Source organism: Dipodomys ordii, unplaced genomic scaffold (assembly GCF_000151885.1).
Source record: "Dipodomys ordii isolate 6190 unplaced genomic scaffold, Dord_2.0 Scaffold1, whole genome shotgun sequence".
Taxonomy (NCBI): domain Eukaryota; kingdom Metazoa; phylum Chordata; class Mammalia; order Rodentia; family Heteromyidae; genus Dipodomys; species Dipodomys ordii.
The window spans coordinates 4,431,594-4,453,488 of record NW_012267217.1 but is presented as its reverse complement, the minus strand read 5'-3'; the positions used below and the strand labels follow the sequence as shown (position 1 = coordinate 4,453,488).

At 41.3% G+C, this 21,895-nt stretch overlaps 1 protein-coding gene across 1 annotated transcript in view; it reads left to right on the top strand.

The window, feature by feature from the left end:
* LOC105980500 (LIM domain only protein 7-like) overlaps positions 1-21,895 on the top strand; it is a 134,041-nt gene that overhangs the window by 40,032 nt on the left and 72,114 nt on the right. The window contains exon 2 of the mRNA XM_013009397.1: positions 14,217-14,287. Within this exon, the coding sequence (XP_012864851.1) occupies positions 14,217-14,287 (71 nt within the window). The remainder of the gene's footprint in view (positions 1-14,216; positions 14,288-21,895) is intronic.

The following is a 21,895-nucleotide window of genomic DNA, read 5'->3' as shown; positions in this document are numbered from 1 at the left end:
GAGGCTGAGATCTGAGGGTCATGGTTCAAAGCCAACCTGGGCAGGAAATAGCATGAGACTCTTATTCCTGATTAACCACTAAAAATCCAGAAATGGAGGTGTGGCTCAAGTGGTAGAATGCTAGTCTTAAGTAATAAAGCTCCCAAACAGCACCCAGGCCTTGAATTTAAGCCTCAGGACTGGTGTGCGTGTGTGTGTGTGTGTGTGTGTGCGCGCGTGCATGTGTACACACACACACACACACACACAGAGTTGGAGAAACAATGTGTAAAACTTTTTCAGAGTTTTTTGCCTCAGAAAAGTGTCAGCTTAGATCAGAAGAGAGGATGAGCAAATAAGGGTGCTTAGGGAAAATGGTAAACACCAGATCCAGGAGATGCGCAGGAGTGTTTGGGGATGGGCAGCCGTATTTGGGGAAAGACAGCAGAGTTCCTGAATGATAGGAATGAAGGTGTTGAGGTTACAAAGTTCCTGTGTTTAGGTTGAATCAAGGTTCCCATGTGGGAGTGAGACGTGTTGTGCCCGCAGGTGGGTGGGGAAGTCCAATCCTTAGGCTCCAGAGACTTTGGAAGGTTGTGAACAGTTTTTTTTTTTTTAATGACCAGACTGTTTTGACCTTTTGGAAAGAAAGGCCGACATTGAAAGGCAGAGCCTAGAGGGAGAAGGCCTAGCCATGGGTGGGGCCGGCAGGGGGGTGGGAGGGGCCATGGAGACATTAAATCTGTCAGAGGAGAAGCTTTGCTCTGACAGTCTGAGTGTAGGCCGTCGGGAGAATGTTACCCTTTCAACAGAGGAGAGAGGTGGTGGATCCGCTTTGAGCGAGAGGCTGGGGACTGTTTTCGGTGCTGTGTTTGAGGTGAGGTGAGATCACTGCAGACATGCTCAGAGTAGAGGTGAAGCAGGAAGGTGGCCTCCAGGGAAGGCTCAGAGCTGCACAGGTGGCCGCTTGGAGCGTATTTGAATGAGCAGAGTTTGGAGAATGGGAGGGTGCAGCGCTCTGTGGATGAGAGCTCTGGAAGCTTGGGAAAGGGAGGGACTATGGAGGGGGATGAAGCTATCTTCCAGATTAACCCCTGACCTCCTGCCTTCCACATGAGTGTCACACCCAGCTCTTTCTGGTTGTGGGCCTTGCCCGGTGTTGCCTAAACATCTGGGCAGGGATGTTCCATGGGTCAGGATTGGCTATCCACCCATAATGGATTCCACTCTGATAGAATGTAGTTCTAGGCTTAGGGGGCAGAACCTTTGTATAATTAACCCAAGTTCATAAATCTCTGGATGCATATTAAGGAGCTCCTTGGGCCGTGATGGATGAGAAAAATCATGAGAGGGATCTTGGAAGGTTTTTTTTTTTTTGCTGATCATGGGGCTTGAACTCAGGGCCTGGGTGCTGTCCCTCAGCTCTTTCACTCAAGGCTAGCACTTTACTACTTTGAGCCACAGCACCACTTCTGGCCTCTTCTGTTTATGTGTACTGAGGAATTGAATTCAGGGCTTCATGCATGCTAGGCAAGCACTCTACCACTAAGCCACATCCCCAGCCCCAATCTTGGAAGTTTTTTGTCAAAGCTAATTACCCTCTGAACATTTTCTGTGTAAGACTTTTACTTTCCAGATACATAATCATTTCTCCTTCTTTCCTTCCTTCCTTCCTTCCTTCCTTCCTTCCTTCCTTCCTTCCTTCCTTCCTTCCTTCCTTCCTTCCTTCCTTCCTTCCTTCCTTCCTTCCTTCCTTCCTTCCTTCCTTCCTTCCTTCCTTCCTTCCTTCTTCTTTTCCTTCTCTTTCTTTCCTCCTCCATTGTGGTGCTGAAAATCAAAGCCAGGGCCTCACTCATACTAGGCATGTGCTCTATCTACCCAAGGAGCAACATCCTCTGCTTCATTTGGGAATTACTTTAACTATGGAAAGTTGTTCCTCTGAGGGCCCCAAATCTACAGTTAAATAGACTATATACTTTAATATGGGAACTTTTTCCACAAAAGGTCTCAATATCTATTGAATGTTCCCAAACCAGTTTTGTAGAAACAAATCAGTTCTTTCAGATTTAATAAGGGTAGGTGGACTTGTGGTTGTTATGTAACCGTATCTTTCTTTTTCATCAAACAAAAATTGATAATGTGTTTATTTAAACTTTAGAATAAGTTGTGTGTGTTGTAGTTTTGTGTGTGCTTGAATATAACCTTTAAAAATAGGAGAGTAAAGGGGTGGACAATGGTCCCAAGGCTGCAGTTTAAATCTCATCAGTACCGAGACTATGCCAGCAGGTGACAGCAGAAAACAGAAACTGATTTCAATTGGTTTGACTTCCAAAGAATCAACATTCATGGATGAAGTGACAATTTCAACAAAAATTCATTTGCTTATAAAGGAGATTTGCTTATAAGGAACCCTAGAAACCTGTGCAAACTCCAGCATTTACTGGTTGAGTCAGATCTGAGGTAATAGGTCTCTTGTTCTTTTTACCCAGTATTTTTCAATGACCATCAAGAGACTCAGTAAGGGGACTTCTGGAAAAGTCGGACATCCAGTTGTCAATCCAGGAGTTTATTTCAGGATCTCAGGTTTGCACCTGTGTTATTTACTACCTGCTCCACAGATAGCTCCCCACACTCAATTTGGAGTTGACCAGTGGGGTCCCTTTTTTAAAAAAAACAGGACCAGCCTGACCAGGCCTTGGGGATACATGTTTTTCAACTGACGTGCCCACTGGGCAAGACAGGTGGTGAGCAAGAGCCAGGCAGGGTGGGCAGTGTCCAGGGGAGGACCACCCTCTGGAGAGTGTTTCTTTCTGGTCAGCAGCCATTACTTCATGGTGTGTGTGTGTGTGTGTGAGTGTGTGTGTGTGTACACGCATGCATGTGGATGCATGTGTCTTAAGAGGTGAAACTGCCACGTACGGCTACATTGTTTTTGTTGAAAGAGAAGCCAAGAGTCTCATCCATGTTTGTTATTTCCCAACTTCAGCCTGGTGCCAAACAAAACATGTCTGCGCATTGGAATCAGTCTTTAGGAGCTAAGCTCAGTGTGTGTGTGTGTGTGTGTGTGTGTATACTTTTTTAAAAAAGAAAACAATTCATTTTTATGGATACAACTTGTCTTTGCTATTTTGAAAGACGGGATTTTTCTTTCATTCCCCCCTTTTCTTTAATATGTCATAAAATGCCCAAATAATGTTTAAAAATAATTTTAAAGTGTTTCAATATTGTTAATCTTCAAATAAAGAATTCTAATAAGTAGAAGTCAAATAATTCCTTGGCATAGGGTATTTATTTATTTATTTCTGGTACTGGGTCTTGAATTCATGGTCTGAGTGTTTTCCCTTAGTGTTTTCACTTAGGGCTAATATTCTACCATTTGAGCCACAGCTCTACTTCTGTTACTTTTCTTTCTTCTTTTTTTTTTGTGGCTAATTAGAAATAAGAATCTCATGGATCTTTCTTCCTGAGCTGCTGCTGACACTCAAATCTCAGCCTCCTGAGGATTACAGGCATGAGCCACCAGTACCCAGCTTCATTTTTAAAAGAACAGATTTGTTGAGGCCTAAATCACATGCCATTGAGCTCATTAAAAAAAAAGTAATTGTTTTTGCATATGTTCACAGAAGCGTTCAGATAGCCTATTTCAGAATGTGTTCTTCGCCCTAAGGGAAACTGCAGACTTCTCATTCTGTCCTTCCCTTACCCTCTGACAAAGACTAATCTATGTTTTCCTTCCCTAGGTTTTCCTATTCAGGACATTTGGTATACATGGGATCATGTATAATGTGTGACCTTCTGTATCTGGTTTCTCTCACTTAGCTATGGTTTAAGGTTCTTTTTTTTGTAGCATGTAACGGTACTTTATTCCCTTTTAGGTTGCTAAATAATATTCCACTGTATGGGTCCAGGGTTGTGGGATGCTTTTCTGATAAAACTCCTTTGTATATTTCTACCATCATTTGTAGACCATATAACTTATTACTACATGCAGACAGCTGTGGGTAGCTGACTGAACTGTCATGGACCAATGATTTCAAGGGTCTTACATGGTTCACAGGCCAGGTGCTCCCCACCCCAGCACTGACTTCTGTTTCTTCAGTCATTAGTTGATATAGTTGATAGACGTTCTCTTGTTCCCACTTTTTGACTAACGTGGTATGGTGAACATTCTGATACAAAGTGTTGTGTGAAGATGTTTTCATTTCATTGGCTCTTTGCTTCCTGGAAATTGCTTGTTGAAGAAAAGTGGACAGGATTCTAGAAAGATTACATTATTGACTAGCAGAAGTACATAAAAAATGGTAGATGGAATTTCTGTATCAAGACATCTGAACTCTGTGTCTGTCTCTCTCTTTCTCTTTCTCTGTCTCTCTCTCTTTCTCTTTCTCTCTCCCTCTCCCTCTCACTCCCTCTCACTCCCTCTTGCTCTCTTTCACTTTCTTGGTCCTGGGCTTGAACTCAAAGTCTGGGTGCTGTCCCTGAGCTTCTTTCTCTCCAAGCTAGAGCTCTACTACTTGAGCCACAGCTCAACTTCTGGCTTTTTTGGTAGCTAGTTGAAGATAAGAGAATCATGGGCTTTCTTGCCTGGGCTGGCTTCAAACTGCAATCCTCAGATCTCAGTCTCCTTCCTGAATAGCTAGGATTATACAGATATGAGCCAACTTGAACACCATCTCTTAATACTAAACTTACACTAGATAGTAAAATGTCTCATATAGACCAAGAGTAGAACTATCAATTTGAAGTTCATATAAAATAAGTTGTGATTATCATCTGAAACAAGGTTTTTCCAAAATGAGTATTTCCCACACTGCTGACTCTCACAGTAATTCACAGGTAGCTAAGCAGGTAATTGTTGAGACTTGCTAATGTGTGTGTGAGACATTTCTGCAAAAAATAACATCTTTTCATTCTTGAGAACCTATGATTACATTAAATGTTTGAACTATACTTAAAATATCCTGATAATGATGTTCACATCCACTTAGAACTCATGTGCAAGTAATTTTAAAACTTCTTCATGTAGAAAAAAAATGATAATTTGTGTACTAGATTAGGTTTTTGCTAGACTTTTTTTTGCTTTTGGGATTTTTTTCTTGTCTACACTAATATAAACCATAGTATGAGCCTCTATTGATAGGTGTTTTAATTATTAGCAACACAGAATGTTTGAAAGGAGAATGTTTTTGCATGTGATGTTTCATAGTGAACTTACTTAGCTGTTAACAGGTTGATGTCTTAGAATTTTGTTTTTTGTTTTGGTGCTAGTCCTGGGGTTTGAATTTTTAGGGCCTTGGTGCCGTCCCTGGGCTTCTTTTGTTCAAGGCTAGCATTCTACCATTTGAACTACAGCTCTACTTCTAGTTTTTTTTTGTGTAATTTATTGGAAATAAGAGTCTCATGGACTTTCCTGCCCCAGCTGGCTTTGAACCATGATCCTCCTATCTCAGCCTTCCGAGTAGCTAGGTTTACAGATATAGCCCACTAGTAACCAGCTTCTCTTGGAATTTTTGTATCTTGAAAAAAATCTTGCACATATACCATCAACTCAGGAGCAACTCTTCCCTTTGCTTTTAATTCTTTTCCAGTTGTTCTACACTGGGCTTGTTAATAATTGTGGCTTAGAAAATAATGTCAGAAGGATACTCGTTGCTCATGCCTGCAATCCTAGCAATTGAGAAATCAGATCTTTGGGATTGTACTTTGAGGCCAGCTTGGGCAGAAAAGTTTGCTATACTTCATCTCTAAGATAACCAGCAAAGACTCGGCTAGAGGCATGGCTCAGGTGGTAAAGCGCCAGCCTAGCAAGCATGAGGCCTGGAGTTCAAACCCATGTACCATCACAAAAAATAATAATTTCTACCTACAAACTAAACTTTGGTTATGGTACATGTCTGTGAATTTCTACTGGATTAGGAATCGTTTAAACTGAATTCTTTGCTTAGTCTTCAAAATGTAGGAATACCTGACATTTGGTCTCTTGATGAGTGAGTAAGATGTTTGAGTATTTATAAAATTTCCTGGGAACACTACATGGGGCTCTGTATTGTGCTCTTTTACCTCCTGCTCCCTGGTTGTGTGGACTTAAAGGTCTTTTCCAAAGAGGGCACCCTGATAGGTGTAACTTACACTAGCCATTCTTGGATAAAGGTCTTAAGGAGGTCAGTGGCCTAGGAAAAATATTTAGACTTTTGACCACTGTGAGACTTTTGGATTCCATTTCAAGTTCAGCAATCTAGGCAATTCTGATTACCGCAAACCAACAGAAGTTGGCTTTGGTTTTGCTATCAAATGATATTAGTATTGGCAAACATTGCCCTGGTATACTCCAGATTTTTATGCAGTACAATGCCAAATCTTAAGAGAGGTTAGCGACTAGACAAGAATGTCCCTGCAAGCCATGTGATTTGCTGAATGTACAATCTCAGTGAAACAAGATCAGAATACGGGAGATGGCCAAGAGTTCTCCATCTCACAGAGATCCAGGCTTAAAGTGCCCATTTCCACCACACATTGCTTGCAAAATCGGACTTGACTTTTGGAGAGAAATTGCCAATTGCTTCATCTTAGCTTTCCATATTCCTAGTGCCTTCTACCTCCTCAGGTGTTGCAAAGCAGGTTGTTGTTAACTGACTTTGAGTAAATGAAGGCTTGCATCATGATATTTTAACTGGAATCACATGGCCACTGCTCACTCAGGGGGCCATCATGTAGCAAATTCAGAGTGAGGATGAGCTCTCAACTTTTGAAAAGTTTCCCCTTAGTGATATTTGAAAAATTGCCACATCTGGATTAGATCCTTTGTCTCTATGGTCTGAAAGAATGAGTCCATGGACATAGCAGGGGTATAGCAATACAACAACAAAGATTTATTGAAGAACAAGGTAAGCAGTGCTTCTGCTAGATGGAAGGGCTCCCAAGGGAGGGAACCACCTGGGGTGCATCATGCAGGGGTTAATAAGGTATATTAGGAGAGAGAGCTATGTAACTCTCAAGATCATTGGCTAGATGGTGGGCGCCATCAGTCCCCATATCCAATCAGAGGTCCATACAGCCAGATTGGATGGCCATTTGGTTTGCTTTCACATGGCAGTCATCTAGGGGCAATGAGCCATGGTGTGATGCTTGCATGTACTACTGCTGAAGGCTATGGTGATGTGATGTATAGTGGTCTGCATCCATGGACTGCTCAAGGCAGAACCTCTATGGGAGGGGAAGGGGACTATTGTTCTCATTACCTAGCTACCCTTTCTTCCCCCCACCCCTCCAGTTGTAGGGCTTGAACTCAGGGCCTGGGCGCTGTCCCTGAGCTTTTTCTCTCAAAGGTTAGTGCTCTACCACTTTGAGCCACAGCTCCATTGCTGGTTTTCTGGTGGTTCATTGGAGATAAGAGTCTCACAGACTTTCCTGCTCAGGTTAGCTCTGAACCGTGATCTCAGATCTCAGCCTCCTAAGTAGCTAGGATTACACGTGTGAGCCACCGGCACCTGGTTTGGTACATTTTTTATTCTTGAGCTACTGACAATGGTAATCTGAGTTGGCTGCTGCATAGGAGCAGGTTATTTCAATAAAGCCATTTGAGACCTGAGGGCAAATTCCTCCTTCCATCTGCAACCCACCAACTCAGCCTCTTCACACAGACCTGTGCCTCAGTCACCAGGGCTGTTCTTCCTGGTGAGTACGCAGATTCCCACTTGCATTTAGTGGAAGCAATGAGCATGTTTAAGCCTTATTTCAGCCAGTGACAAAGTTGGGTAAGACTGGCCTGCCCTTTAGAATACATGGTGTGGATGGGTGCCAGAGTCTGGGTGGTGGGTGGTGACAGCATTGAGTTCAACCAGTGTCTCCACAGATACTCATTTGGTGCTCACTGCCCTAGGCCTCAACTTGAGTGTCCTTCCTGTGACTCTGTTTCCTAGTGTATAAGCTCTTTTACCACTTAGGCCCCAGCCCCAAGCCTACTAGGTGTAGACTGTCATAATCTGGAGTCTGATAGTTGAGAGAGAATTTAGGAGTTGAAGAATTTAGGAGGTTGACCTTCATTGTCCCAGGAGCCTGCAATTCCCTGTGTAGCTTTCCTGACTCCAGATCTTTTTTGGGGGTAGTAGAGGTGGAAGGGGAGGCCTGCCCTTTTAGGAAGACATTGTTTCTCTTAACAGCACATAGTACCTTTTTGGTAATTTTGCTGTGGGGGAAAAAAGAGTTAGGAGATAGGTACTTGTTGGGTTTAAAGTATGCAGTTAGTGAGTATGTTTACCGTGTGCCATATTTTTTGCATTTATGTTTTTGGCATGTGTAACCAATGAGCTTTAGCCGAGTTAGTGCATAGTATATAATGGTATAGATGTATCAATGAATTTAGTCTCAAAGACAGGCCTGGCCTGCTTTGTCGAATCATGGCAGACATGTAATGGTTGCTTATATGATGAAATTGAATGAGATGAAAGGTAGAGAGGAGTTCCCAATGCATTGACAGCTTCAGAGATGGCCTGAAAAGCAAGACTTGATATGTAACAGCCTGGGGGTTCTTCCTCTGGAGGACTCTCCTTGAATGGAAAGTTAAAGCAGACTATTTACTTAGGACAGATCTTGGGGCTTGAACTCAGACACAGAGCCCTTTGCTTTTTCCCTTAAAGCTGGCATTCTGCCATTTGAGCCACAGCTCCACTTCCAGCTTTTTGCTGGTTAATTGGAGATAAGAGTCTCATGAACTTGACTGCTCCGGCTGGCCTTGAATCATGATCCTCAGATTTCTACTTCTTGAGTGCTGGGATTACAGAAGTGAGTCACCAGCACCTGGCTAAGGCATACCTATCTTTTGAGACTTGCTTCACTGTGTGGTTCCTATGTGCCCTGGGGGCTTCTAGTGTCAAATATTCCTTATGATTAAAAATATATATATTTCATTGCTTATGTTGAAATGGGCATCACAATAACATTATGAATTTTTTATTTTAAGTTTTTATTTTAATTTTTTCCATAGAGAACAAAATCGTTTATTTAGTTCATTGCTCTGGGGGCAGGGAAGTCCCTGCACAGACATTATGTATCTTAAATATCACAATCTAGGAGCTGATTAATTAATTATTAAGTGACAGATTGAAATTCGCTTTGAGTTTAGCTTAGTTTTTGTCTGCAAACATTGCTCTTAGTTCATCCCTTATAAAACAAACTCACTCTCTGCTTTTGTACTGTGATTTGAATAAAAATATGATGATTAAGGGCTGGGAATTTGGCTCAGTGGTAGAGTGCTTGCCTCGCATGAATGAGGCCCTGGGTTCGATTGCTCAGCATCACATTAGCAGAAAAAAGTCAGGAGTGGTACTGTGGCTCAGTGGTAGGGTGCTAGCCTTGATATTGAAGAGCTAAGAGACAGTGCCCAGGCCCAGAGTTCAGCCCCCACAACCAACAACAACAACAAAAAAGATGATTAAATGCCTTTTGGAATTCTAGACACCTTATAAATGGTTGCTTTAAAGGAATTGAAAAGTTTTAAGGTGACAGTACCTTCTGACTTGCATTTGTGGGTGGTTTGCTGATAACTAGAGTTCGATATCAGTTGGTGGAGAAGCTTCCAGAATGTTTGGCATTTTAGTCATGTACCTGATCAGAATTGGAATGGAGGGATGGAACGTGGGGAAACTTGTTGCTTACATCCCTGGGAAATTTTATCCAGTGAGAGGATTAAAATAAAACCATCAGCCAAACTGTGAGGGGTGTGAATGTAATTCCCGTTTATTCACTAAATCCTTACATTTCATAGTGAAAGATGTGATGTGTTGGTGAGCTTGGCACTCGATGTGTAGATAGCTGTTACTGTCTCCCCTTAAAAACTTCCAGTGGAGGGCTTCTCCAGGCTCTAGGTGGTCAGACAGGTTTGGCAGAGGGTTTGTGAAGAAAGTACCCTGGCGCCGCCGGCTCCGCCCTTTGCCTGCTCCATTAGACTAATTATGTCTTTCCAGCAAGCATGACACCCAAGAGCAATAAGCTAGGCCCTGTCACTTGATGGCTTTTTTTCCAAAAGGATGGCTGTTCTGTTCATGGGAACACATGGGTAGAAGAAACATAACACGAGCTTAGACTAGTCTTTGTAGCTTTTTTTTTAGGAGTCAACATATTTTCATAGATTATTTTTGTACTGTGAAGTAGAGTAAATCTTTACTCCCTTTTAAAAGTCAAGGGACTGCCCAGTGGCTCCTACCTGTAATCCCAGCTATTCAGAATGCTGAGATCTGAGGATCGAGGTTCAAAGCCATCCCAGGCAGGAAAGTCTGTGAGATTCTTATCACCAATTGACCTCCAGAAAGCCAAAAGAGGAGATGTTTAAGTGGTTAAAAGGCTGGCCTTGGTTGAAAAAGCTAAGGAACAGCATCAGGGCCCTGAATTCAAATCCCAGTACTAATGCCATGAAAATGAAATAAGAATTTAAGGGACTGATGACCTAATCATAGGTACATTGTGTGAGATGGATCCATGGTTAAGTTCCAGGTCTTCTTGTTTAATGCACAGTTTCTCAGATGACTTTGGGTGCCACTGATTTTATTTAAGCGCATTAGAAAAATATACAAAGGGGCAAGCAAGAGAGACACAATTGTGTAGAATGCAAGGTGTGGTTGTGTGACCACATAGTGATCTCTCCTGTGTGTGTTTACTTTTGATAACTTCAGTGGAAAGCATGTGCTCGCTATTTATTTAATTTTTATGACTCACAACACTATTACATAAAAGGTATCACACCTTAAATAGCTTACTAATGAGTAAGGGCCAACATTATTGAAACATGAAAAAAATAGTTAGATTGTAAGTTCCAGATGAATTACTTCAGAAGATGCACTTCTTCATATGACCCCATGGGGGTCATATTTTAAAGTAGTTTTTAATTAAAAACAACAACAAACAATTCTTTTACTATGCTTTGAGGTGCTCAGTAATTTTTGTAATGCTTTCAGGAGGTAGAACTAATTTTGTTGAGTTTTATAATCTGGTGATTCGATATCTTCCTTGAAGTAGAGGACATCTTGCAAGGCAAATCTTTGGGAGTGAGGTAAATTCTAGCACTTGGGTTGAATGGGATATCTGGGGATGGTCTATGGGCAAGCCACTTCAGGATATTCCTCAAGGAACCTACCATTCAACCTAGCTATCTTTTACTGTGTCTTTGCACAGTGTTCTACTTCTGGGGCTATAAGTTTCTTGATTGAAACTGAATTTTAGTTTATAATTTTATTTCATTTTTCAACTTTATTCTTCACCTAGCATCTGGGTTGTGATTATAATAGAGACCCTTTGCTGATGCTTATTTCCTGCCACTGTGCAGTGCTCCTGGGTTTAATGCTGCACATAGGAAAGGATCGTCCTCTTCCTGGACTTGGATGTGTCATCTCCTGGCCCAGGTTCTTGTCCATTACTTTGAGAATCAACTTATGAAAAATTAACTTCGGTCATCTCTTCCTTTCTCTTCATATCTAACTAATTCTAGGGCTGCTTACTTATTTATTTTGGAGAGAGGGTCTTGGGATGTTGCCTAGATTGACATAGCACCTCTCAGCTCAAGTGATCCTCCTGCTTCAGCCTCTTGAATGCTGGGCCTGGAAGTCTGCAGCACCCTAACCTTGCTAAGGTCATTGTTTTGTCGGTTAGTAGATTCTGGATCTAGTACTAGCAGTGTTGCTCATTGTGGAAAGATAGGACAAGTTGCTCTGAGCTCTAGGTAGACCATGTAGCCAACAGCAGCCATGCCACTCTGTCTCTGCCTTGTGATTTCAGATCAGATCAGTGACTTTGCAGTTCAGGTTTTTAGAAGGTATTACTCTGGAAGGGTCAGGTGGAGCAAGAGGTGGATGTATGGCTAGGCAAGCTGGTGTTGCTGCTGTTGGTTTCCTGTTCTCTGGAGCTGGTGACCTAGGCCCAGAAGTTGTTTTTGGCGCAGCTTTGCCCACTGTGGCTTTCCCTTTCTCTGCTGCAGCTCCTACATATGGAATCCCCTTTCCTTTCCTGCCACTCCACACTGGAGAGACCAAATCTGGTTATTTTTTCCAAGACCATGCTGGTGTTACTGGAGGTGACTTGGTCTATTTAATTGCCTTAGGCTGAGAATTGTTTACAATATTTTTTCAAGCTGGGCATCCATGGCTCATGCATTGTAACCAGCTACTCAGGAGGCTGAGATCTAAGGATTATGCTTCAAAGCATGAGCATCCATGTTGCTGTTCACACAGTGAGACCCGGGAATGCAGTGTCTGGTAGGCAGAAAGGGACCATACCATGCGGGTATAGACAAAGTTTATTAAAACATCATACGCTTATATATGGTGTAGGGGCATAGAAGGTAAGTCTGTAGTCACAGGACAATCATGGGACAGAAAGGTTACCTTAAACAATTTTGGGGGAATGTGGACAATTAGAAACCTTTAGACAGTGAGTGGGAAGAGTTCGAGATAATAAAAGAGGAAGCAAGGTACAGGTGGGGCTTCATTAAAAAAACACAAAAGGAATCTTGAGCCATTGTTCTACATGATTAATTAGGAGGAACAAGAATAGCACTTCCCACAAACCGTCCACCAAGTCTGGCGCCCAGGGGGGGGGGGGGCAGGACCCTTGTCCTGCTTGGAGGAAGGGGCGTCCTCCTTCCTCCCCCAGAGGGAATGCATGCCAGAATGCACTCTCCAGCTCACAGGAACTCAGGTGGGGTCACACGAGTCAACGCCTCCACACATCCATTACACTTTTTTATATCTCCATTTAACCAGTAAAAAGCTGGAAGTGGAGTTGTGTGGCTCAATTGGTAGAGCACTAGTCTCAAGAGTAAAAGCGAAGCAAGAGTGCCCAAGCCCTGAGTTCAAAGTCTAGTCTCACACACACACAAAATTACCCTATCTCTCTGTGGTTTCTGTGCAAGGATTTGAAAGACTTTTCCTCATGATGTTTCCACAAGTAGCTCCTAGGCCTATATAGTAGAGCCAACTGATGAATAAGCTACCTCACTTTTGTAATGACACATTCAGAATTGAAGCTGGAATTGAAGTTAAGGATATGGATATCCAGGTGATATTTCAGGTTTATATCCCAAACTGTTTTCATTCATTCTTAGTAGTTTTTGCCAGGTCTGCTCAGGGACACCTCCCTACCTCTTGGCTAAGTTTCTGCCCAGTATCTGTTACCTAGGTAACTGGCACAACTGGAAGCAGTCATCTTCCCCCTCAGGCTAGGTCACATCCTGGGCCACCTCTGGTCACTCCTCCCATCTGACTTTAGGAGGGTCCCAGACCCTGAGGTCAGGTCCAGATCCAGTGTGGTCACACCTTTCCCCCACCTGGCCACACCTCTTCCTGTCCCTGACCTAGATAAGTCCTGGCCCAGGGGTGGGTGGCCCCTTTTCAACCTTGCCTCTCCACCGTGCATGGTGGGGGCAGCAGTTTGGTAAATAAGCTTCTTTTCCTGTCTGAATAGCATATGGTGTTCTCTTCATTGGCTACCTAATGAAACCTACCTATTTAATATACCTTGCAGTTTTCTTTACAATATAAAAAAATGCTGGAACTTCAGTTTCATTTCCAACCTTTGTTGATCATCAAATAAAATAATTGCAATACAGAAATGAACTCCAATATAGGGACACAAGAGGTTTTATTGTTGTTGCTGTTTTAATGTACTTATAATGGACTGATATTTTATGTTGTTTCTTATGTATGTTTTTTTCTCCATGGTATAACCCCTGTTTTCACTGTATTTGATTCAGGTACCATACACCTTGTATATATACATTTTTCTAATTTGGTGAGGGGAAGGGAAATAACAAAATGCTTAAATAAGGTTACAGGTTGACCCACTGTAACAATGAAATGTACAAGACACTATGTTGAAACACAACTTTGGGTGGGGGAGGAGTTCAGGAGGTGTGGAGGGAAGGGATGGTAGGGGAAAAACAAAGGAGGGGGTAAAATGCTCAATAGGAAATGTATTCATTACCTTACTCATGTAACTGTAACCCCTCTGTACAGTATCTTTATAATAAAAATATTAAAAAAATAATTACATTACAGAGGGCACTCATTTTTTGCTGTTTATTTTTATTATACTAAAAGGGTTTTGATGTAGAATAACTTCCCATAAGAATAGCTTTTGGTGATGTATACATATCAAGTAAAACATTCAATGCATATTAATTAATCAGATCTGAATTTGACTTTAGCTATTCCTGGCGAAGAAACCAATTAACATTCAAATCTGTCTTTTAGGCAGTAACAGAGAAGAATTTTCAAACAAAGGATTTTCGAGCTTCCCTAGAAAATGGTGTCCTGTTGTGTGAGTAAGTATTTAAAGCATTTACAAAATACTTTATAAACAAAGACATGTGTGGATTTTATAGGATGTATCATCCCTGTCCTCATGGACTCCATAGTCACAGATATGTGTCCTTGGTTGCAAGTGAGATTTGATCCCTGCAAATCGACACTCCCACAGTATGATACAGTAGGAAGAGGCTATATCAGTCGCAGTATCTGAAGATAGCATTGGTGGAATATATATTATTTTTAATTAGTAAGCAAGAAAGTTTCCATTATTGCTTAATTTGCCAGTGGGAGTGGATGGTTGAGAAGCAAGGCCCCGTGTTTCACAATCTATAACCTACATTGGAGAGTCCAATGCATATGCATAGAATTACCTGGTTTTGAAGTCAACATTAAGCATCTTCTTTTCTCTTTTTCACCTGCAAGTTTTTCTTTCAAGTTTTAAGTGGAGTCATTACCCAAATGAGTTTTAGTTGTGGACTACTCATTCAACTAATAGGTATTATAGAGAACCATTTACTATGAGTAAAATAGACTAAAAGGCAGACACTATATGTTTAGTATACTGTTTGGTACCCAAATGGCCAGGTATGTGGTCCTTAAGGTAAGAATCAGGTTGGCTTCTAAGGCAAAAGGCAGAAACCATGGAGGAAGGCATAGGTTGGGGAAATCAGAAAAGAAATTACAAGAATGTACTTGAGTACCCACCCACATTTTTGAAAGCACTTAAAAATTCCAATCTAGATACTTATCACATAGATATTTATGGAATCTGTGTACAAGTGAGCACTGGCTACTTAGGCTTCTTTGATTCTCCTTTTCAAGGACGTTGTTTGCGGTAAAGTTTCAGAGTCAAAGGCTTAGATCCTTTGCTCCATTACTTTTTGATGTTTGGGCACCTAACATGTTTACATTTGAGCAAGTGACTTGATATTAAGACTTATTTTCTTCTGCAAAGAAGAAGTATCTGATTGCCCAATTCACTGAGATGCTGAGCTTAATAATACGTATTTTGAGGTGTTTATAAAGTATAAAATTTTGTAAACGTACAAGTTATTGTTAGCATGTAAATCCACTATATGTTGGAAACTGCTCCATCTCCTTTGTTTTATAGTACTGTAAATTTGTTCCATATGACTTTGCTGGTATCCAGCCATTTGTGACCCACATCAATGTCAATTTCATGTGTTTTCATCTCCTATATGCCAGAACAGGCATTTGAAGAAGGGCCAGGAATACTGTGGGACATGGAGTTCTTTTTAGATTTACAAGAACATGTGGCTCAAATGGTTGATTTCTTCAAAGAAGTTACTTTGTGAGTTAAATATTTCCAGTTGCTCAGAGTATTTTAGGGATCCCACTTTTGGGGCCATTGCCTCCATAAATAGTCCATTAACATTTTGATAGTGACATCTACTTTTTGATTGCATAAATGCAGTTTATGCATCTGCCTGGTCTCTTGAGTAATTTGGAATGAATAAAGCAATTCAAAATTGATTCAAATAACCAGCTAACCATACAACAAAATACCAGTTTTGACCAAAAGCAGTTCAAGATAAACATACCTTAATAATGATAGCAGACATTTGGATGCATTCTTAGAGATGTATTAGCTGTTTTCAAAAATCATTTTAATTCCCAAATATTGAGTACTTCATTCTTAAGTTTGTTTCACTTGAGCTGGGTGCCAGTGACTCAAGCCTGTAATCCTAGACACTCAGGAGGCTGAGATCTGAAGATCAGAGTTCAAAGTCAATAAGGAAGATCCATGAGACTCTCATCTCCAAAATTAACCACCAAAAAACAGAAGTAGAGTTGTTACTCAAATGGTAGGGTACTAGCATTGAGGGGAAAAAGCTGAGGGACAGTGCCCAGGTCCTGAGTTCAGACACTAATACTGGTGCATGTGTGCATGTGTGCATACAGACTCCCTCCACCCAGGATTGTTTCCCAATTGAAATAATTCTATCTTGGTGTTTGTGCATTATCATGTAAGCCTCATTAATCTGTTCATCCTCTAGTACTTATAGTTTATTTGTATTTTATTTATTTATAGTTTATGTTTATTTATGTGTAGTATATTGTGGGATACCAAATTATGCATATTTCTATTAAAACTATCCTTTCTCTAAATCATAATCATAGCCACTGGGCATTAATGTATTGAAAAGAAACTACAGTTATTCTTTTGATACTTTACATTGAGTTCTCAATGTAATTTTTTTTTTTTTTTTTTTTGCTGAGACTGGTGCTCTACCACTTGAGACACATATCCAGTCTGAATTTTTACTGTTAAATTGGAGATGGAGTCCCAAGGGTTTATCTGTCCAGGTTGGCTTGGAACCACAGTGTCCTCAAAATCTTAGCTTGAGTATCTAGGATTAGGTATGAGCCACGGGCACCCAGACTCACTGATGTTTAATCTGACAACTAAAGTAGCATGTTTGTGCTAATCATTTTACTTTCATTCACTTTGGTTCACTTTGGGATCTGAAGAATGCTCCCCTCGTGAAGTCCAGTTATTCTTTCACTATTCTTTCCATATTCCTACTATTCTTTGTCTTAACCAACTTGATTAAAGAGTTTGTTAGTGATTTCAGCCTGTATTATAATTTTCTATACATTCTAGTGAGTGTGTTTGTTAATCTATCCTCTGACCTTAGTTCATGAGGACTGAACATTAGTTCATGAGGACTGTCCTACTAAGTATTTTAAAGAATCTAAAAGAATTCTTTGGATGTGTGGTGCATACCTATAAACCCAGGATTTGGGAGGTAGAGGCAGGACGATTGTGAGTTTGAGGCTAGCCTAGGCTCTGTATAGAGATCCTGTTATAAACAAGAAAACAACAAAACATACTGGCCGCTTCATAAATATTCAGAGCTTCATTTTGCTCTGGGTTCTAGAAGAACCCTATTATCTCTAAACATATTTGATTGAAGCCTGTCCAGCTGGGGCTATCAGTAATTTCCTAGTTATTCATCAAAAGATGACAATCTTAGAAACACTTTGATGGAAACATTCTTTACTCCACTATGAAATAAGGGGACTTATTTGAAGATAGTCTGCCTGGGTGTGTCACTTGTCAGTCAGCGTATACTTCTCCTTTCTGGAATTGTCCCAAGGTTTTGTTTTGTCCTTATTGGCCACACACTAGAAGTTTGCCCTTTTTTTGGTACCAGGGCTTGAACTCAGGGCCTCCCGATCTTGCTTGGCTCTTTGTTCTATGTGAGGCTGGCATTGTACTATGTGAGCCATAGTTCTACTATTGGCTTCCTGTTGGTTATTTGGAGATAAGAGCATCACAGACTTTTCTGCTCGGATTTATTTTCAACCAGGATCCTCAGATCTCAGCCTCCTGAGCAGTTAGGACTGACTACAGGCGTCAGCCACCAGTTCTTGGCTCCTTCTTTGTGCCTTTGTGGCATTATTGAGAGGCTTTTCATACTGTTGCCACATCTGTTTCTTTAGCTTACCACTTGGAAAGATTGGAGCCAAATGTCCCGGGACTGATATGAGAGGTCCAATTTCTATTTTTTTTTTTGTGGCTATGACACTACCTAAAAGTTCCATAATATTTTGTCAAAGATATATTTAATAAAAGAGGAAAAGTATCTGATAACTATTACTTTATTTTATTGTTGTTTTTTGCTCTGGGACCCAAGTGACTGTTAATAAAGCTTTGGACAATGCAAAGAATGTTGTCACATGTGATTCATGCTGAGAAAGCATTGTGGTTTTGTTAGAGCTGGAGACTTCCCTCAGTGCCAGGGGCACTGGAAGACCCCCGAAGCTTCTAACCAGTGCTCTATGGGAGACCCACCGGTTTCTGCAGGTTTTGTGTCCTGGTGAAGGCCATTTTTTTTTTCCTGGAACAGTTTCTGGTTTTGAGTTTTTTGGAGGAGGGTAGTTTCTCACGTACTTCAACATGCCAAGCCCATCTTTTGACGGGATCTGTTAGAACTTTTTCAGAATGTTAAATGAGTGAAAATTGGTTTCTTTTACTACGGATGAAGAAAATCAACTTTGGACATTTTCCTGTTGCTTGGCAACTTCATTAGCAATAGGTAAAGAAAGACGCCAGTGTTCATATAGGTGACTGAAACATTTTGAACTACATTGTTTCATGGCTATATTTTCTGGTTGGGATCTGTATACCACCTTCCCCCCCCCCCCCGCCCTTTTATTTATTCTTTGGCAGTATTTGGGTTTTAACTCAGGTCCTTAAACTTGCTAGTTTGGCACTCTGTTACATGAGTCATGCTCAGGCCTTTTTTGCTTTATTTTATTTATTTATTTATTTTTGGGTCCGGTCATGGGGCCTGAACTCTGGGCCTGGGCGCTGTCCCTCAGCTCTTCAGTTCAAGGCTAGTACTCTACCACTTGAGCCACAGCACCACTTCTGGCTTTTTTCTTTCTGCTTATGTGGTGCTGAGGAATCGAACCCAGGGCCTCATGCATGCAAAGCAAGTGCTCTACCACTGAGCCACCTTCCCAGCCCTTTTTTTTTCTTTTTTTTAATTTTGTGTGGGCCTGGACCTAAGTCCTCCAATTTGTGTGTTTGGGATGACAGACACAAGCCAACATATAGAACTTTTTTTTTTTTTTTTTTTGGTCAGTCCTGGGGCCTGAACTCTGGGCCTGAGCGCTGTCCCTCAGCTCTTCAGCTCAAGGCTAGTGCTGTACCACTGGAGCCATAGTGCCACTTCTGGCTTTTTCTGCTTCTGTGATACTGAGGAATCGAACCCAGGGCCTCAAGCATGCACTCTTCCACTGAGCCACCTTCCCAGCCCCGTATAGAACTTTTAATTGGTTGACATGGTGCCTCATGCTTTTTTACCTGGGCTTGGCCTCAATCTATGATTCTCCCAGTTTTAGCTTCCTGAGTAGATATATTATAGTATGACCTAGTATGGCCAGGATCACCATATCTGGTGAAGTATAGATATATTTTTCTTGTATGTGCCAATTCTGGGGCTTGAAGTCCAGAGATTGTCACTCTTGCAGATCTTATTTGTTCATGGCTGGCATTTTACCACTTGATCCACGGCTCCAGTTCTGAATTTTTTCTAGAGTCTCTCAGATTTATTTCCCTGGGCTGGCTTTGAACTATGATTTTTTTTTTTAAAGGACTATAATAAAGTGAAGGCCTGCTTGGCAAGCATCAACTTCTAAATCCACGCCAATTGTGGCAGTCATCTGCTTCAGATTCACCTCAAGTTCTGCAGGTTATTATTTTTTTTTTTTGTATTGTGACCTCAAACTTGAGAGTAGAAGCCTGTATGCTTCACATACTTCCATGTAAAACTAGTAGCACTCTCGCTCTAAAGATTAATCATGAAGAGTAGAATGGGCAGGATTTCAGTCATATGGCCTCTGAGAAGTAAATGAGAATGAACATCTCCTAAAAATAAAAGGAGCAGATATATGTGCTAAATGTGTAAGATGGAGCAATTTCTATCAAAGTTGGTTAGTCAGAAGTTAGAATTGAAATAAGCTTTATATGTGGAAGAGGCTGTCAAGCAAACACGTGTTTGCTATGAACATATTGTTGGCTATGAAATTGTAAGCCCGTGGTAATTCTGTATGGAAAGGAGAAGCAAGTTAAATGAGAATGAATACTATAAAAAGACAAGTATATTAATAGTCTCACACAGATTAAAATGTGAATAAGTGCCTTCTATGAAAGAATCTTGAGAACTTTGTGTTTGTGTGTGTGCGCGTGCGCACACGTGTGTATGTGTGTGCATGTGTATGTATGTATGTGTGTTAGTCCTGGGGCTTGAATTAGGGTCTGGGCACTGTCCTTGAACTTTTGTGCTCAGGGCTAGTGCTCTACCACTTGAACCAAACTTCTACTTCCTTCTCTTTTGCTAGTTTATTGGAAATAAGAATCTCACAGATTTTCCTGCCTGAGGTGGTTTCAAACCACAATCATATCTCAGCCTCCTGAGTAGCTAGGACTACAAGTGTGAGCCACCCGCACCTAGTTATCTTGAGAATTTTTATGTACCTACTATCAACAGTCAGCAAATTATATGAGAGCTCCTGGAGAAAAAGTGATGTACTATGAAACTTACAAAGAGGAACGATGAGCAAGCTTATGTGTAGGTGGGTGGAGATATTAACCTAACACCCATTGTATTAGTCAGATTCTCATGACAAATACCAAGAAAAACAACTTAAAGGGAGGAATTGTTTACATGATGAGTCAGTACTTTTTTTTGTGTGTGTGCTAGTATCAGGGCTTGAGCTTAGGACTCACAGCCTTGCACTCTTGGTCTGCTTTCTTGCTCATGGCTGGCACTCTACCACTTAAGCCATGGCTCCTGCCTGACATTTTGCTGGTTAACTGATGATGCAGTGTCATAGACTTTTCTGTTTGGGCTGGCTTTGAATCATATTCCTCCAGTGCTCAGCTTCCTGAGTAGCTAGGATTATAGGTGTGAGTGCCAGGCTTGAGTCAGAGCTCTGAGTCCATGTTTGTGTGCTCTATTGCTGAGGGCTTGTGGTGAGGCAGAACATGGTGGTAGCAGAAACATGGAGCAAAGTTCTTTACTTCACGGTATCCAGAAAAGAGCAAACTCCCAGTGACCTATTTCCTACAACCATCTCCATTTCACCCCATCCTAGCAGTATCATCAGAGGAATCCCTCATTAGATCAGGGGTCTTAGGATCCAGTCATTTTCCCCAAACCCTAGGAAGACTAGGAGACTAATCGTCAAAGTTTGCTAATGTGGGAGATGTCTATTTGGAAAAAGTGGTTGTCTGAAACGTGTACATGTGAATGACTAATGAAATAATTTATAGGTAAAAAAAGTTTATACAGTGCATCAATATGCTCTTCCATATGTCTCTCGTGATCCTTTTTGCAAATCTTTGGAAATGGGAAGTGAAATGGTGTCTGTACCCGGACTCTGGCTGAGGTGCTTTCTGATGAGAGGGGAGAAAAAGAAGTTTGGCGCTTGGAGCTAGTTTCTGAAGATGAACACACATAGAGTGTCAAATTCTAGCTCTCTCCCAAACCTTTTTTATCCAGGCAGTGCTTCACATGAAACTTTATGGATGGTTTCCTGAGTGTCACACCCGAGTTATATATAGTTAGGACACATTCGCTGATGAAAAGGCCGGCAAATATAGCCAATTTCCTAGCATATGTAACCCCACCTGTTTGGAAGGAGCAGGCAATGTGTTTCCATGTGTGAGAGGAAGAAGAAAACTCAAGGGAGAAGTAGAGATCTCAAGAGACCTTTTAGTTCATTCAGACATCAAAAACAAAATGCCTGAAACTGGAGAGCTCACAGACATAGAAATATACTTTTCATAGTTCAGGAAAGTCTTAAAGGCAATGTCTGATAATGGTCTACCTTTTTTTTTTTTTTTTTCCAGTCCTGGGGCTTGAACTCTGGGCCTGGGCACTGTGCCTGTGTTGCTTCAAGGCTAGTGTTTTACCACTTGAGCCATAGAGCCACTTCTGGCCTTTTCTAGTAGTTTATTGGAGATGAGAGTCTTTTTTTTTTTTTTGTCAGTCATGCGGCCTGAACTCTGGGTCTGGGCGCTGTCCCTCAGCTCTTCAGCTCAAGGCTAGTGCTCTACCACTTGAGCCACAGCACCACTTCCAGCT